Source organism: Neopsephotus bourkii, unplaced genomic scaffold (assembly GCF_033783945.1).
Source record: "Neopsephotus bourkii isolate Nb327-2 ecotype Australia unplaced genomic scaffold, CSIRO-AGI_Nbou_v1 NB_547, whole genome shotgun sequence".
Classification (NCBI taxonomy): domain Eukaryota; kingdom Metazoa; phylum Chordata; class Aves; order Psittaciformes; family Psittacidae; genus Neopsephotus; species Neopsephotus bourkii.
Window position 1 is genome coordinate 1,696,734 of NW_026901048.1, and position 18,766 is coordinate 1,715,499.

General features: G+C 40.4%; 1 protein-coding gene across 1 annotated transcript in view; it reads left to right on the forward strand.

The window, feature by feature from the left end:
• The window catches only part of CDS1 (CDP-diacylglycerol synthase 1), a 33,368-nt gene extending 24,408 nt beyond the window's left edge, over positions 1-8,960 (forward strand). The window contains exons 8-13 of the mRNA XM_061350982.1: positions 1,433-1,520; positions 2,630-2,698; positions 3,478-3,630; positions 5,856-5,975; positions 7,944-8,047; positions 8,645-8,960. Coding sequence (XP_061206966.1) covers positions 1,433-1,520; positions 2,630-2,698; positions 3,478-3,630; positions 5,856-5,975; positions 7,944-8,047; positions 8,645-8,774 — 664 coding nt within the window. The 3' untranslated portion in view covers positions 8,775-8,960. The remainder of the gene's footprint in view (positions 1-1,432; positions 1,521-2,629; positions 2,699-3,477; positions 3,631-5,855; positions 5,976-7,943; positions 8,048-8,644) is intronic.
• Positions 8,961-18,766: the final 9,806 nt, after the last annotated feature.

The window sequence follows — 18,766 nt, forward strand, 5'->3', positions numbered from 1 at the left end:
AGGGGACAGTAATAAACTGATTTGTAACTATTGCATTGAAAGGTTGGTTGTTTTACATAGATCTGGTTAGGGAATAATCACGGGAAGAGTTAAGGCAGCACAAATGAAAGAAGCAATAATCTCTAGTTGGAAGGGGAGTTGGAGAAATTGAAACAGAAACCCCTTTAACTAGGTTGGCAGCCACAAGTATGATAGTTTTGAACAACCAATTCATGTACTTGCAAGGAATAGGATTGCTTGCATGCTTGGTAAAATAGTTTCCATAGCATTTTGCTGAATGGATGAATATCCGCAATTCTTTCTCAATTACTCAGGAGCTTCAGGTTGCTCAGAGCTATTGAAGTTGGACCATTTAATTTGAAATTACCAATCTGGCCACCTTCCCTGTTCAGATCAATTCAGATTACTTAAGGTATTTTAAGAGTTTAAATCTTGGATATTGTTGGGTCATCTTTCTGCCCCATTTCCACCAATATATTAAATTCTGATGATGCAGTTAAACTTAAAGCCACTTCTCAAAGGAATGTATGTTTTCCAACTCCACACTTCTTTAGGGACAGTGTAAACTGCAAGTTGAGAAAGAAGGAAGAGGCACATATGGAAGATGATTTGTATTCTTCCAGGAACATAATACTGCATGTTCTCCTTTTTCTTTTCCTGATATATGTACAACTGGGAAGATTATCGCAGAAAAGTTGTGTTCATAGTTAGAAAGAAAACCCAAAGGCTTTCACAAAGCTTGTATAAACAGATTCTTTTCATAGTGATCATGGTCATGTGCCAAAACCTGAACCTTGTTGCCTTACTAACCTATTGTTTCATGTTTCCACTGGTGCTAAGCAATTTGTCATATGGTCACAAAATCTGACTCTTGGCATATTAACACATCCTTGTTTTGAAAAGGGGAAAAAAAGAGGTTAACAGGCTTCAGTAACAAATTCAGATGCTGCCTGCATGCAAAGAACACTTAGAAAACTAACACAGGCTGCTCCAAACTGACAAAAGGAGGAGAAAGAAACTTTTTTTCTAATTTAGATGTCCTTAAACTTTACAAGGAATTTGCTTGCCTTGATGTTACTAAAAACATCAACATGCTTGTATCTGTTGATTTCTTCTTAACTGTTGTACCAGTCTTCAAGCGTCATAGGAAAAAGTCAGCCTGTTCACATGTTAAGCTCATGCACCAAAATCATAGTTTAACTTGAACTAACATGGACCTGTAGTGGTCTTGATTGGCTGAAGACTAAAACCAGTATAGCTAAATATGCTGCTCATGGGGGAAGTAGGGGAGCATATTATGAAATGTAATTCCTTCTAAATACTACAGAAAAAATTCCCAGAAAGAAATGCTGCTGTTTTAGTTTATGTCCTGTGTTCAGGTTTGGTCAAGTTTTTGTTTTCTTTATGAAACTTTTCATGTCTTTATACCCAGGTTTCTGGTTCCAATTTCAAGTGTTATCTGCAATGATATTGCTGCCTACATTTTTGGATTCTTCTTTGGCAAAACTCCATTAATTAAGGTATGTACTAAAGCACTTCCTCACTAACAAGCTTTTACAATTTACAGTATTTTTTATACTTGTTCAAAAACATGTTTATGGAGAAAATACTTTCCAGTGTACTCCATGGTACACATCTTTGCCAGAAAAAACAAACTGACTTTCCTGTTTCTGAAAACTTGTAAGTGGAAACTGGGATTAATGTGAACGTAATATTAGCATTACAGTATAATACAGTTTGAGCCTATTATGTCATAATTTATAGTTATTTCTCTTTGGATTTCATATGCAGGTTTAACTGCACGTTTATTGTAGACACTGTAATTTGCAGTAAACTGCTATATCTTATAAGCCTATTTCTTCTTTGGTCTTGTTGACATAGCCCTGAGAAGTAGTAATCTTCTTATTCTGACAGAATATGCAAGACCCTACAGAAAGCCATGAATATTTTCATGGTGTTGCCATGTGTTAACTTTGGGGTATTTAGTTGGTTCTGATTTTCAACTGCTCCTAAATTGAAAACATGATAGAATTTGATGAATAAAATAGCTTGCTACACTGGTTATGTGTGTAGCATACACACACGTCTACATGCTACACACATGTGTAGCATACACAAATGCCTACAGTTATTGGCTGTATTAGTTTGCCAGTCTGTACATAGGAAACTAGTGTCTCCTGAGAAGCGTCCCCAGCATTAACTGTCTATCATCCAGGCTTCTGTCACTATCTAAATGTGCCCTTGCTAGCAGAGGTCTCAACAGAGCAATAGCACTCATGCATGTTTCCAAGTCTTTTGCTTGGAGGAGCCCAGCTGCTTAATCAGGGTCAGCTGTGGCCAGAGGCAGGCAGTGACCTCCACACAGCAGCAGCAGATGGGAAGGGAGATCTCAGTTCCCTCAAGCTGCCTAGTGACACCAGACTGTGGCACTTTCTCTTCTTGTCTGGGACAGGTCCTAGGTGTATTCCTCTATTTATCCATGTTCTGTGCTGCAGTAGCTGACATTCTCTATTTCATCTTTCTAAAACCAAGTAGGAGCTTTAATGTTCACAAACAAGATCCAGAAATAGAGTAGAAAAGGGTTCTGTAATGCAGCTGATGAGGCTGACTCTATCTCTTTTGTGCCTAGCTGTCTCCCAAGAAGACCTGGGAAGGGTTCATTGGAGGCTTCTTTTCCACACTTGTATTTGGATTTATTGTAAGTAACCAGAGGACTTTTATTATATAGGTTCAGTCTCCAACTTTGTGTTTTTCTTGAGGCAAAATTATTGACAAATCTGGTCATCTCAAACTGCTGAAAGCCCAAGAGTTGGGGGTTTGGGCAGAGAATTCTGCCAATTCTTAACTAGCTAGGTAAGGGTTATATTGACCCTTTTTGCCATTACTATTACTGTATCTGGAATAGTTTTTAGTTGTAGCCCTATTTTGAAATTGAAGTTTATTGATAGCATTATTTATGATTTGTAAAGTAGGACTTTTGTATTACGTACTTTATAATCACATTTCTCCTAAGAAGTAGTTTACACTGATGTAAACTGCATGTAACCTACCATAGAAGGTTGTAACAGCATACAGGAACTGTTCAGATGAGGAATTTATCACCAAGGTCAGCAGAACTTGTGACTGCCAAATTTGGTAGAAGTGATAGTTTTGAGTTTTAATGGAGAAAAGAACTGCAAAGAAATTATAAGTGGCTAACATTTGGGGATTTTATAACGCAGAAACGCCCAGTAGGTATGAATCTGAGAAATACAAGAAGGAAAACAAGTTGAGAAATCATCACTAAGCACCTGGAACATCCATATTTGTCTGCCTTGAGGCATTCTGCAACTTAGGCTGATTTTACACCATTCTGCATCTTGTTATTAAAAAGATTTTCATTTTCCTCAGCTTGTGATGACAAAGCCATCCATTACTGTATGATTTTTAACTGTAACAACAAATGCCTATCTCAAGAGTCCTTGTTTTGCTTTTCAGTTTTCCTATTTTCTGGCTCAACATCAGTACTTTGTCTGCCCCGTGGAATATAACAGTGAAACCAATAGATTTGTGACAGAGTGTGAACCTTCAGAGCTCTTTCAGATTGAGAAGTACCCTTTGCCACCATTGTTTCAGGCTGTGTTGGGATGGGTAAGGAAAAAAAACCCGAAAAACCCAAGGCTTTGGTTAAAATTGAAACTATACTTCGCAGCTTGAACAGTTCTCTAAACCTTTCTGCAAAAGCATAAGGATGCTGGTAACACTTGAAGGGTAAAAACTGGATTGGTAGCATAAGCCTCTCCATTCCTCAGGCAGGGCAGGTGGTCACCCAAGCAGAATCGAAATGCATTGCTGGAGTCATCTGAGCAAACTGTCCTGTATTCTTGTGGCCTGTATCCCATTTGTGCTGGAAATGGATGTTACTTAGGCATTTTGCAGACAAACCTATTTTTGAAGAGCAACCTTTAAATTTTTGTGGTGTCATTACTTCTGTGATGAATGAAGAATTGAGTACCAGTAACTGTTCCATGTGATATAGTCACCAACCCTTTTCCTCACACCCAGCTTGCAAATTGTTTTAAGTGAGCTGTTGTATCTTCACCTGTCAGGAAACAAGTCATCAATTATCCTATCCTACAAAGCAGTGCTTCCAAACACACAGGCTCCAGAAGCACTCAAACAGGAACAGAATACCAAATAGAAAGAGAGCAGTCTGTCTTTATCTTTCCTTTAGGGCAAAGAGGAGGTAACTGGAATAAATGCTGAACAAGTGGGTTTGTAGCACTCCCCTTGCCTGTGAAGTGGTTCAGCATGGAGTGAGTGCCCAGCACTAGGGAAGGCAGTGGGCTTTACTTGTGGTTACACAGGTGTAACGCTGAAGGAGAAAGTTGATGTGGTTACAAGAAGAAAGCACAAACTGTAAACTGTAGCAACCAAACCTAAGACTAAAAGCAATGAATAACTACAGTTGGTACTTGGAAAAGCAAGGTTACATCTAGAAGGAGCTCTGGTATTTTCATACTAAATGAATGTACTGTTGCTTCAGGGCCTGTGGGGTTGATTGCAAATTTAAGAAGGATTTTTCTGCACAAAACCATTATGTGGACTGAGCAGAGAGAAATGTGTCCAGTAAACGTCAAGGAGATGAGAATGTCCAGCTCTGTGACAGTCTAGTAGAGAGTTACCAACCTTAAAAAGGAGATACTAGTTCCACGTGTGCTTCTAGAGTACTTTCGTCAGGCTCTAGCAAGCCTTTTGAGGAGAGAATTTGTTTTAGCACTCTTTAAAGAGTCAAATCGAACCTACCTTTTTTGGCAACATCCTGTTTTTGGTTTTCCCTCTGTTACTCAATTCTTGATGTTCTTTCTCAGGAATATGACCAGATGTTATGTTTGGAAGACATTTTGCTTGGTGTCAAAAGACGTCTAGCCTTGTCTTCTCCCAGCAAAATTGACTTAATTCCAACTCATAAACTTTTCTATTTGACCAACTTAATTTAGCCAAAAGGAAAGGTGTCTTAGGATAACTGCACAAAGTAGTCAGGAGCTAATTGGTGTTCACCAGCTGTGATTCAAATTGGAAACACAAGGAACAGGGTTTTTCAGCCACAGATGGTGTTTATCAAGACCTGGCCAGCAGAGGTGTGTTCTGCTCTCAGGGATGTAACCAGCATAGTGTTCACTCAGAGGCTGGAGCTGGTACCATTGACTTGAAAGTGCTTAAACAAAAAGACCCTTTTTGTCTGATCGGTGTCAGGAAGGCAGACAGGTACCCGTTTCCAGTGAAGTCTCTCTTATCTGTAAGAACTTGAACGGACCCAAACAAATCTGTGAACAGGGTGAGGGGAACAATATCTGTTTAAATGCAAACCATAAAGTATTAATGGGGGTATATTATCTCCCAGTATTGCTGTATGTATGCAAAGGTATGTATGTACAGTGGACAGTGCAAAATTCATATCTATCTTGAAAGAATTGCATGAGGGTGGAGAGCACTGGACCCCTTACTAGAGCAATACTAGGAATTAGTGGAAAGCTCCATTGTTTACAGGAAATAGAGCTGGAAAAGAGCCAGGAAAGACTAGAGAGTAGCATCATATGTTAAGGAATTAGTAATTCTGTTCTTTATGATCAACTAAGGGATTGGGTGAAAACCACATTGTTCATTAAAGTTGAGTGCTGTAGCAACCCTGAATACTTTATCCTGTTCACATGACCAGACCTTTCAGCAACTTTCTACAGTGTGTCTACTTTTCCTTTCTTTACAGTATTACTTTGTGGAAATTTGTTCTGTAAGAGCCCCATTTAAAAATATTTAAGCTTAAAATGCTTATGGCCAAACATACTGAAATACAGTGCTATTTACTTTACTTGCAGGAAACGGTGAATATGTACCCATTTCAGTTGCACAGCATCGCACTGTCGACATTTGCCTCATTAATTGGACCATTTGGAGGATTCTTTGCCAGTGGATTTAAAAGAGCTTTCAAAATCAAGGTGTGTAATCAATCCTGTAAGCCAGTCTTGTTTTGGTTTGGTTTGTTTTGTTTTTGTTTGTTTGTTTGTTTTTAATTTGAATTAGATAATTTGGTGGGTTGGGTTTGGGTTCTTTTAATCATTTGTTGTAGTACCTAGTGTTTCTACTAAGGTGTAATGATGTTTGAGCTGGTTTTTAGCATCAGCAGCAGTACTTAGATATATGTATGTGTTATGTTGATTATACAAAGTTTTAGGAATGTGACTTTAGTGTTGGAAATCTGACAATAATTTGGTTTTATATTTTGGTTGATAATTACGCTTCCAAGTTATGTTGCAGAAGGTGTTTAGACAAGCAAGATGTGAGACTTTACACTTGACATGAAAGGCAATCTGTAGATGCCCAAGAAGCAGTAACAAAAGTTTTACCTTTCCGATTGGGGCAGGCTGTGTTTTACCAATAGCATTTGTGTTGTACGCAGATGCTGATGAGTCAGATTCACCAAAGCATGAGATGTTTGGCTGCCTTTGCCAATACCATGCTGCCTTGTAGCAAGAGTGTGTATTGGCAAATGATACGATGTGCTAACCTCTGTTTATTGCAAGGTGTGCGCTGTCGCTTGTGGCAGTGTTGTCCCTGGCTGATATTAAGTGGCAGCAGGAGTATGGGAAGAGGGCAGCCCCAAATTTTCTCCTGACCTTCCTTATGTCTTGGTAGGACTGCTGTAATTCTCATCTTGTTGCTTACTGTTGTTCGTTGTTTTTCCCTATGTCAACCAGTTTTGGCATGTGCTTTGCACAGAATCATGTCAACTTCTCCGTTTGTGCTGAAATCCCATACATGTGCTTGTACTTATCCCTCTTTCTTATACTGGTCCGAGCAGCTTGCCCAGCACTATCTGGCTAGCTACAGCCTTGTGTGCTGTCATAGCTGTGTATGTCCAGGTAGCAAAAGGCTGTGTGAAGAATGGCTTCTGAGGGGAAAAAATGCTTCTGGAAAGCAACACTTAAAGTAGAATATAAAAAAGTAGATATTAATTTTTTTTTTTAATATATATATATATTTCTGGGCCTCAGTGTGGTGAGCAGGGGACTGCTGTGAAGACAGGGATATTGTGGAATTGTTACTGACGGCAGTATGTAGGCTAGATTGGACACTTTGAGCTTGCTCAGCATTAGAGGGCTGGAATGGCAGTGGCACAGGACTGGTTTAACTTGCTGGCAGTAGCCCTGTATGTCTAAGGTCAGGCTTTTCACCTAGGAAGTTCACAAGTGTGAATGATGAAAAGGATATATGAGAGAAGTTTGATAAAGCTGTTCTACGGACAAGATGGGGTGACACAAAGGTGCTGTGTTGAGATTTGTTTGTACGAGAAATATTTTTAAGTAGTGGTAATTTTTTTCTCCACAGGGGGTTTTGGTTGTGTTAAATACATTTACATAGTTTTTAACTGTGGTTACCAAGAATCCGGTGAGACAAACAGCATGTGAATGGGCAGTACAACTTGCAAAGAGTTCTCAGGTTACGGCTTCTCTTGTAGCAAATACATGTTCCCTGCTAACAAAAGTTTCAGGAGCAGCAGCTGGTAAAAAGCAATAAAAACATTAAAGAGGAGAACTGGATTCTGCAGAGTCAAGAAATGACAGCCATTAGCTTAAGAGGCTTGCTGCAAAATGAAGTATGTATAGGCATGCAAGTGTACTCAGTACTGGCAAACCTGCACCTGACCAACTGCTGTCCTCTTGTGTGATACTGTGGACAAGTTGCTTCATCTCTTTTCTTCTCACCCCTTGACTCACCTTAGCAGTTAAAAACTCCTTGAGCAAAGGAAGCTCTTGCTAACTTTTGTCTCAGTGCAGTGAAACTGTAGCTTAATTGTGGCCTTAATGTGCTGCTGCCAAGTGATACATCATTAGTGTGTTTCATTTGAATCGCTGACCATCACTTTTATCTTAATTTTTTCCCTCTCCGTCCTTCACACCCAAAAGGATTTTGCAGACACAATCCCTGGTCATGGTGGGATAATGGATCGCTTTGATTGTCAGTACTTGATGGCCACTTTTGTTCATGTCTATATCACCAGTTTCATAAGGTAAGGGCTTTTTACAATATTAACTCCTTAACCTTGCATAGAAGCTGTACCATAGCTGTTTCTTACAAGTTATGTTCTGCACTGTTACCATAGCGGAGATTGCAGGTTTCTAGATCCGATTCATGCAGTGTCTTAAAATACAGAACTATGAAGAAAATACATGTAGCTGCCTAGGATTTATGTCAAGTTCAAGCTGTGCCTTGATGTTAATGTGACTACTGTTAAAGGTAACCTGTGTACCCTAAATACCAGAAAGTTTTGTACAGCAGCCTCTTAGAAGATAAACTAAAAAGAGATCTCTTGATGAAAAATGTTGATTACAGTGATTAAGGATGAATCAGTGAATCTTATTTGTCATAAGCCTTCTTAATTTCCATTTGGCAGCAAATACAATAAATGCCTTTTAGTTTCTGTTAGGAGGATGCTCTACCAGTAATGCTTATGCATCCTGATGACAAGAATGGGAGAAATCCCTAATTTGGCGTCCCCCAAAATAAGAAGACATTGCTTGTGCAGCAAGAGGAAAATGGAAAGCTGTTGAAAAGTTTCTTTAGAGTGGCTGCTTAAAAAAAAATACTATTTTTTTTTTATTGACAGGGGTCCAAATCCCAGCAAATTACTGAAACAGCTGTTGATACTTCAGCCTGAGCAACAACTAAGCGTGTATAAAACTCTGAAATCTCACCTCATCGAAAAAGGGATCCTGCAGCCATCTCTGAGAGTGTAGTTTGTCAAAATGGAGGACTAGAAGAAACCTCCATTTACAAGAAGTCTGTGGAAACGCATTGCAAATACAAACATAGATAACAGCTAAAGGAAGAGTAGTTTTGTGGTCTGGAAGAGGTGAATGTTTCCTGAAATGAATGTGAATGCTATGACTTCCTATTAGGACATAGAGGATCTCTTAGTCCTAATAAAATGCTTGGAAATGAATGTGAATGCTATGACTTCCTATTAGGACATAGAGGATCTCTTAGTCCTAATAAAATGCTTGCAAAGTAACAGTTCACATTATGCATATTCTAGTTCCTGAAGAGGATGGCAGCAGCCTTCCTTTAGCACCCAGCCCAACAGGCTTTGTATTAAAAAAAGAAAATTCACTGTTAGTTTTTAGTGAGTTATTTAATATTGTATATCTTAGCAATACTTTCCTTGGTCTCCTGTGGCTACTGAAACATGAACAGATGAGGCCGGTGGTCACTTTAGTGTAGCTCAGTGCTAAATGACAATTGGCCAGAAAATACTTGTTAGCCTGGTCAAAGAGGTAGTTACAGCCAGCTGTGTCAGACTCCCTGTATTTACTAAATAGTTGGGAAAGTTAAACTTAGCCCTGTTTTTAATTAAACACCTTCTTACAAAACTATTTCATGCTTTCAAGAGAAAAGAACCTTTGCTGAATTATAGGTGGGCTGTTTGGGGTGTGGAGCTGCTGGGTTTTGTGTTAATGTTATGGATTAGAAACAAGCGTCCACATCCAAGAGTAGAGATTACCTGAGAAAATGGGATTCTCCAACCCAGGAAACAGACTGGGGAGAATCTGGAGCTTAAACCCTTGGTTTCCATGACCTGGTCAGTGTCTGAAGACAGTAGTTCAAGCCTTATTCCTTGTGCCTCTTAACTACTATGTAGAATGGGGGTATTTCCTTCTTTTTAAAAGCACTTTGAGGTCCTGAGTAAGTGAAGTGAAGTGCTGTTTTATTAACATATTACTCAATGAAGGCCGAAGCTTTTATCTCATGAATGTGCACAGTGCAAACCAGGATACATGGTTCTTCTGCTGTGTGTTGTTATTTATTAAGAAGATCCTCAAGCAAGCTTGGGTAACCACATAGATGTTTGAATGGAGAATTTCATAGAAAGCAGCTATTCTGTAGACATATGAGAAAAGCTATGTTCTGTAATTCTCAATGCTAGATGTTTTCTAACTTTTTTCATCATGTGACATGTCTTGATGCAAATAAAAACATACACTTTTTTGAAATGACAGAAATTACTCCTGTACAAACAGAAAGCACAAATGCCAATTTTGTTTTGGTATACTGTAACTTGATAAAACTTAATTTTTCCAATTAATTGTAAATAAGTTTTTCTCCTGCAGTTAACACACCAATGCCACATATGTCTCTGTGTGTACGTATATGGTAAACTATTAAAAGATGTATGTATAGATAGAAAAGATTAAATTTTTAAATGGTAGATGCTACTTGAGGATAAAACCATGGAGAAAATCACTAGAGTGGGTGAGGAGATGCATCTGTAAAACACAGGCTGCTTTTCTTGAACACCATACAGCTGGGACCACTGCGCACTCTGTTTTGTGCTTAGGCCATGGTAGGCACCTCCTTGTCCATCAGTGGCTGTATGGCTTGGCTTATTAATTGGAGGGGACTGAATTTCAGTCCTTCCACCAGAAGGGCAGCATAGCCTGAGACTGAAAGGTAGCACAGCCTTTCTGGGAGTGGGACATGCAGAAAGGTGCTTTAAAAAGAAGGGAAGAGAAAAGGAGAGGGCAACTGTAGTAGCATATCTGTAAAGCTAACTTTTAGATGAAACTTTGGTTATTAATGGGACTTTAGTAGGTGCTTATGAAAAACCACAGCCATACTGGAATTGGTATATCAAGTTGGTATATCTTTATCCTGGGTATTTGAAAAGAAATAAAAATTTAAAAAATTATATAGAGGATATATATATAAAGATAATTGTTACTTTGGAAACTTGAAATTTTTAGTGTCATTTTATAGCATGTATAATACGAAAGTTAAATTATATTTTAGCATTTAATACAACAGAGCATTTGAAATTAATTGCTATGTATTTGCACAAGAGAAGGTTTAACACTGCAATTCTGCTGTTCAGTGTTCAAATGAAGAAGGAATCACTTGTGATCTCACTCATCAATTCTCTGGGTAGAACAATAGCTTCCTGCCAGCTCAGGCTTGGTGTAAATAAACCTCAGCAGGGCTTGTCACTGTATAGTGACAATTATGCTTGCTTAGTAAGAAGTGCATTTACCACACTTGTTACTTCTGTTAGTTCAAGCACTGCAATGTGAACAACAGGAAAGTTTAACTTTTTACACCAGTGTCTCTTTTCATTTGCAGTTTAGTTCCAAGCTGCTATAATTACCCACTGAGCAGAAAAACAAATAAATATGTATATTATGTAAATACTGTAAATGGTATGAGCATATAATGTCTGGTTTGGTTTGACTGTTTCAATCTTTCATTGAAGCAGGTGTTGTAATAAAAATAAAACTGGGACAGAAATACCCCTGTCCAGTATTTCCTACAGCATGTAGAGTGGGTGGAGATTTCTTAACAAGAATTTATATTCCTTTATATTACTGCTTAAGGTTATGTTCTTAAGCAAAAAGCCTGCTGTTAATTCCCTACTTTTTGTCCCTTGAGACTTCAGGTGATCCCTGACTGTTCATTCCCTTTTAACTCTTGGATCCAAGGCCATTCACCTCCTGCAACCTCAAACAAGCTGGGTAACAAGTGCACCTCATTTCTGTATTACAGTGAAGACTGTAACATCTGTTAAACACTCACCATCAGCAAATTGTGTCTGTGCTGTGCACCTCCTCAGGCTTCAGAAAACTACAGAAGCACAGAGGGAGCTTTCCTGTAGCCTGCTTTCCGATGCTTTTCTGAGGAAAGGAAATGCAATGTTACTGGTGAGTTTTCTCCTGCTAGACAGGTAAAGTTTTGAACTGTTTCTTGCACAGAAGCAGGAAATTTTTACCTTCAACAGACAAAACCCTTTCAAGGTGTGTTTGCTGGGGCAATTGGAAGGAGCTGCTTTCAGGGGTAGTGGCACAGCAGCTGGAGTAATCCTTGTTTGTGCAGTTGCAACAGAGGGAATTTGTGACTTTTTGAAGTTGACTTTTGTTATTGTACATAACTCTTAAACCATACTACACAGAGCCCCTTTGTCCAGCTTGTACCAGAACCTGCACGTAGCTAAGGTACAATTGCTCTTTCTCTTGCAAATAGCTTCTCAATTAGAAAATGGATATTCAATTCCATGGTTTAGCAATTTCAAATTGCATAAACTTTAACTTGAGTCCTGTATCTGACAGCATTCCAGAAACAGGCAGTAATGTGTCACCCATAAACACGGAATCACAAAATCATTTAGGTTGGAAAAGACCCTTGAGATCATGGAGTCCAACCATTAGCCTGGTACTGAGTCTACCACTGATGTACTACTGAATACTACAGACACTACGATTTATTCATTGCATACATATTACACCCTAACTCCTCAATACTGATGCTTGTTCTTGAAATTATAGCTTGATCTCCAAAGGAATAGGTGAGGAAAACCTGGTATTATTAGGATTTAATTTGCAGAAACTTAACCTTTGCAAATGAGTATAAAAAGGCAACACATTATTGTAGGGAAATGAAGATATAAAGCTTTAGCTCCATTTAGGTGCTACCTTTTCACTTGCACTTGCCTGTGTCAAGGTGCAACAGCAGCAGTTTTCTTCCTTAAGTGGCTGCTGCTCCCATACAAAGCTACCAGGCCAGCTGCCCCCGGCTCAGCGGGACTCGAGTTTTAAGTTAGTCCCAAGTGCAGCAAGAGGCTAGGTTTTCAGTTCTGCTGTTAGGACCCTGCCCTTTGAGTGCAGGAAATGAGGTACTTGTGCTATCTGACAAGAATCGTGCACACCTCTAAATAAAACATAGTGAGAGCTCTAATTGCCCAATAGTGCCTTATATTAACTAGCTGTGGCTAATCATTGGGGTTTGTATGTACTTAAAGGGTGTGTGTGTAGCTCTTTGTACTTTGGCCTTGTTTCTGATGCAACTAGCTATTGTACCTGTCAAATGTAGGCTATCCTGAGACAGTGGGAAGCAAGCTCTGCCAGACTTTGTGCTGTCCAGCTGCACTAAAACAAGTTTCTGACTAAAACTTCAGTGGAAGTACTGTGAAAGTACAGGCCAGGTCCCTTCTTCCTGCAGCAGTTCTGGGCAGCTGGCTCTTCTGTTTTGAAGAAGAAAATCAATGTGAAAAATGACATGTCTGTATTTAATCTAATTGTGCCTGCTTGGTTGTGCACAACCTCTCCTTTGTGCAGTGTCCTTCAGGCTAACTTTTAACCCCTGCACAACTGGCACTAGCAATGCTTTGAGGTGTCACACCTCCCACATTTCAATCCACCTGAATTATACCTGAGCCCAGCAGACAGTGTCCTGCCTGCTGCCTGGTTTTCTCAGACACCCGCCTCAGAACATTTAAGGCCTGGCAGGGGAGTCCTGATCCCTCTCACTGCCTGTTTTGTAGAAGCCTTGTGTCAGTGTGGGGCTGGTTGTGAGCTGCCCATCTGTGCTGGGTCACTGGAGAAGTTAGGGCTTTCCCCTGGTACACGGCTTCCTAAGCCCCCACCAGGATACGTGACCAGGCCCTAACCTTGGGTGGACTAAGGCTTATAGTCCAGGAGCAGAAACTGCTTCTTTTTCTGGAACTGATGCATGTGGGAGCTCATGGCATACACCAGGCAAATTAACTTGGGTTTCATGTACTGTTTATCCTGAACTCAGTCAGAGAGACTTTGAAAACCTCCCTGGAAGAATTTTAAGAGGCAGTTACATTGCTTGGCTTCCTAAGCAATGAGGTAGTCCTTCTGCATTCAAATTTAAGGCAGGCTAACTCCACCACAAGGGCGCAATGGTAAGGCAGGCTCTGCTGTAAGCGGCAGAAAGCTTTAATTCTCTGTTCTGAGGGATTAGATGATGATCTTTGCATCAGTACACCAAAGGAAATAATTTAAACATAATTAACTTGAGCTAACACTGAAACTCTTGGGAACTGATGGTGTTCAGTGCTAAGGGGGGGGCGGTTAACTTTATCAGGGATGTGATATTACTGTTTGAATTAAGACAAGTCTTAATTAAACTTGACCTAAGTGACAATACAGTCGGGTTAATAATACTACCTTTGCTTCTACTGTAGTTCTGGTATACTTTTAGAGGGGAGAAGGACTAAACTATTGCTTTACTGAGGATTAATACATCAACTTATTTTCAGAAATGCTATGCAACTCCTCCATTTCTTATGCCTGGTTTTCACATCCTTGTTTCAGTAACTGGTATTTGGGAAAGCGCATTATAAATCAGTCTTATCAACATTAGGCTTTGTTCTCTATCTAACAATTAGTAAATGGGAAATTTTATACTGGTATGCCTTTTCAGATAGGCTGTAAAGACAGCTGTCTGTTTTTTCTATGTTTTTTTAATGATTTTTATTTAAAACACACAAAACACTGCAGCAAAAATCCCTACAGCAAGACTTTTGAGAGACAAGCTGAGAAGCTTGGAAATGGAAGCACATTCATATGGACCCTGAGAGACTGACAGCTGAATGCAGTATTTTGGAAACTAGTACTTTGGCCTGGGAGTAAGAAATGCGAATATATTTTGGTAGCACAAATGAAGCCCATCTCATTTTTACTGACTAAGAGGACCAATCTAGATGGTCCTCCCAATGTCCCTAGAGAATGGCCCTCCATTCCACAAAACTCAGGTTAGTTTTCTTTAATGCTGCCTGAATTTTCAAGTCCAAGAAGAGAGGAGGGAGCTTGGTTGTGTACGTGCCTCCAGAAGAAGCCATTTGCAGCTTCAGAGCCAATACAGATTCCCTCCTCCTACATGTTATCAGCTCCCCCCTTGCAAACAGTCTTCAGCCCTGCTGCAGGATCCCCCTGTTTGGTTGTGAAACACAGATCGCGCCAGGCACCTCCTCTGCAAGGCGTTGTAAATAAAAATGCCTCAAAGCGGAGCCAATAGCTTGACAATGCTTTATCTGGGTTTTTTGTTGGGATGTTAGGTGCTGGAGGGGTCACTCTCAAGTTCTAGCCACCCTGAAGGCAAACCTGCAGCCTACTGTACAGAGACCTTGCACAGTGCACCCAGCTGGTGGTCCCACAGAGCCATGAGCACCTTATCCAACACCCACCCAGTCGAGAGACGGAAGTGTGGTGCCTAAATTAGCTGTACTCACAGACCAAAAACCTGAGGGAAAGATGATACTTTCCCAGAATTAGCTACTTAAACCACCAAGTAAATTTATAACATGATTCATCTAGGTGCAACAGCTTGGAAATCAAGTAATCTATCCAGGCACCACATCTTTTTCATGATAGCTTGCAAATGTCTCCTACGATTTTGGGCAGACCATCTTTCTGAATTGGCCACTTCTGCTGCTCACCTGCTGATTAAGGTGAAAATAAAATATCCTTTTATGTATCGTGGGAACGGGGTAAGGGAAGAAGTACATGAACTTTTTTTTGGTATGTATTGAATGAAATCAAAGCAGTTGTGCAAATCAGCCCACTTAGAGATCTGTTCCCCCCAAACACACCAGCATCCTGTGTCTAGCCCTGGGAAGGAACACACAGCATTTCCCAAAGGAAGCTGGCTAGCCCAGTGGGACCTATTCAAGCACCCAAATGATACTCCAGGCCATCTTCATTTTTTTCTCAACTTATAAAACACTTCCCTCCCAAAACTGTGTCCTTCCCTGCCCTTAGCTCTTTCAAGCAGTTCTCTCCCCTTGCAACCTACTTCCAAAAAATCCTCTCTGTAGCCCATTAGACACCATTCCTTTCTCCAAATCACTGCTCCTGTGCAGAAAAAAAACCCTAAGCTGGAGTGCTGGTGCAGCACTCCCAACACTATGGCACCTACAGGAGGACAATTGGGGAAGGTATCTCCAGCTGTGGTGTGTGTGATTGTCTGCTGCTGCCAGAGGGCAGGGCAGACTCTGCTCTGAAAATCCTGGTAGGGTACCAGGAAAGTCTGAATTTGCCAAATGGACTGGTAAAAAGCAGAAAAGCAGGATGTGATTGTAAATCAGAAACCAAACAGCTAGAGCAAGGTGAATCTGGCCTTACTTTAGCTTTCTGGCTGGTGGTGAGGAGGTGCTTAGATGCTGCCTAGGCTGGACATGGTGTTTGAATGTGCTAGGGCTACAACATGACCATGTTGGCATTGCCCTGGAAACAGCAAGAAAGCTGTGCTCTGAAGGCTGCTTTACAGATGGCTGCCAATGGCAATAGGACATCTGGAAACCACATGAAAGCTGCAGATGGTGGAAATGTGTTACGTGGGAAGTATGTGAATTGCTCAGTAAGCCTCTAGGAACTGTGATGGAAACTCCTACATGGTAGAGATCTTCCTTGGGTGTCTCAGGAAAGATTTTATCATCACAGTGCAAGCTAGAGCTTACACTCATGCAAAAATATCAGTGTTATTCTGGATAGGGAGATTGAGTCACCTTTCAATTTTAGGTAAATCTCATGGGCAGTTTGTGTGACGGGAAACAGGAATAGAATGGCATTAGTAGGTCACGTAATACAATCCCCTACAGCAGGTATAGCTCTACCATCAAGTTCTGTTGACAAAGCAATCTCAACCTGGAATTTAGAAGCTATTTTAACACTGAAAAACTGTCACAGAAATGTGTATATTTTCTCAGAGTACTAAGAGGTATATGAGCCAACGTAATTTGAGTTTTTTATCTTATCTTCTCCCAGTCTTTAGACAGTCATGGAGGAAAATACAAATCCTGTAACTTAAAATTATATTGATTAATTTTCCCATTTAATATTTTCTGCTTAAGGTTGCACCACTTAGAAAGGTTAAAGTCCTTTAAATTAATCCAATACAGCCAGTCTACCACAAATTCAGTTCCTAATATGAATTGTACTGTGAACTCAGGATGTTCTATGCTTTAGTCCTAAATTTGCTTCATTTTTCTTCTGCACTAGTTGTTCTAGTAGAACGTGGACTGAAGACTACTTCCATAGGAGTCTTAACCTCAAAGTTGAAATAGGTATGTTTGAGAACTAGCTGTGATTCCCAGGTGAGCGGAATGAGAAGATAAACATCTGTAACTGATGAGTCTGTATCACAGAGGCTGAAGTTTAGCATGTTTTCACCTTCAGTCCTTATTTTTGAAAAATTGAGTAATTTTGGTAATCACAGAAAAGGCTAGATCCGTCATTATGAGGGATAACTGAGGTTTCAGTGGCCAAAAAATTGGCAGCTCTCGAAGATGTCAGAGAATGGAATTACTACAGCAACTGTTCCTGCAAGCATTGCCACTTACCTCCTTGGTTTTGACAAGAAGAGCTAAGTAAGACTGTCCTCTTCCCCTAAAAGGATGGTTTGTGTCTTTGCTTCAAGCAGGGAAGAAAAATCTCCTTGTGTGATCTCTCATTAGGTGATGAAGGAACAGCTGAACTGTTGTCTGCACAGGTCCACCTCTGAAGTTTAGAAGCAATTGAATATGATGTTCATGGTTTTCTTTACAGATTTCACTCCTTTACCTTGATTTAATTCCTGTAGCATCTGCTGGGAAACAGAATGGTTTAGACATGTGTATTCCTATTAACTAGCTAAGAGAGGTTTTCAAGCTCTGTTGGCCACTTCTCAGTTCCCAGAACACAAGATTTGCAGGAACTGCTCTGTCTTTGCTCCATTGTTGTAAGTCAGCATTTTCTGCTGACAATTTGACAATAGCATATCCTCATGCCTTTCTGATTGGTGCCTGAAAGCGGAAATAAAATCAGTTGCAGGGTTTGCTGTTTATCTCTTCAGAAGGGACAAGAGGAAATGATGGGGAGAGAAAGCTGATCAGTTGAGAGGAAAGATTTTACGTTCCCTATGAGGGAACACCACCAGGAGGAGTTTGTGGGCAGGAACTGTTTTCCAGAAGCCTTCATTGGATGTTTTGGATATTTTGGCTCATGCAGTAACAGCACATGTGTAGTAACAGTCAGGACTGTCTTCTGTCAGAGGCCCATCAAATTCCAGAGAGTCCTGCGCTTAGTTTCTTACTGCTGACACTGTACAAAACTGTCTGGTGTTTTGAGGAAGAAAGGATCATGTGATGGAGAAGAGGGAGGCAGGGGAATAGGGGAGTGGATTAAAATAAATATGCAAGTTAGTTCGTGTGCTTTTTGATCAATTGATTTAAGGGGGGAGGAGGGCGGAGAAAGCTTAAAATCATGCAGGGCAACTGTTGCCTTTGATACTGTCCTGGGTTCAGCAGTAGCAGTCGTTTTCCTCCTTCTTAATATCTGGTGCTGTGCTGTGTTTTTGACTTTCAGCCTGGGAACAGCGCTGGTAACACCGATGTTTTTAGTTGCTGCTCAGTAATGTTTACTCTGACCAAGGACTTTCTGAGCCTCATGCTCTGCCAGGGAGGATGGGAAGCCGGGAGGAAGCAGAGACAGGACACCTGACCCAAACTAGCCAAAGAGGTATTCCATACCACAGCACGTCATGCCCAGGATGTAAAAATGAGGGCAGTTACCAGGAAGGGTTAGATCACTGCTCGGTCAGGCTGGGTATTATTCTTTTGGTGGGTGGTGAGCAGTTGTATTCCCTTGTTATTTCCCTTATCATTATTATTATTAGTGGTAGCAGCAGTGATTTGTGTTATACCTTAGCTACTAGACTGTTTTTATCTCAATCTGTGGGAATTACATTCTTTCGATTCTCCTCCCCATCCCTCTGGGAGTGGGGGGAGGAAAGGGGGGGGGGGAGAATAAGCGAGGACTGCATGGCTGATTTACAGCTGAGCTTAAACCATGACACATGCCCATGTCTTATTTTCAGACATGTTATCCGTTAGCAATAAAATAAATCCACATGCTAACTACAAACATTTTTGGGGCGAATGCACATCTGGCAAGGTAGTGTT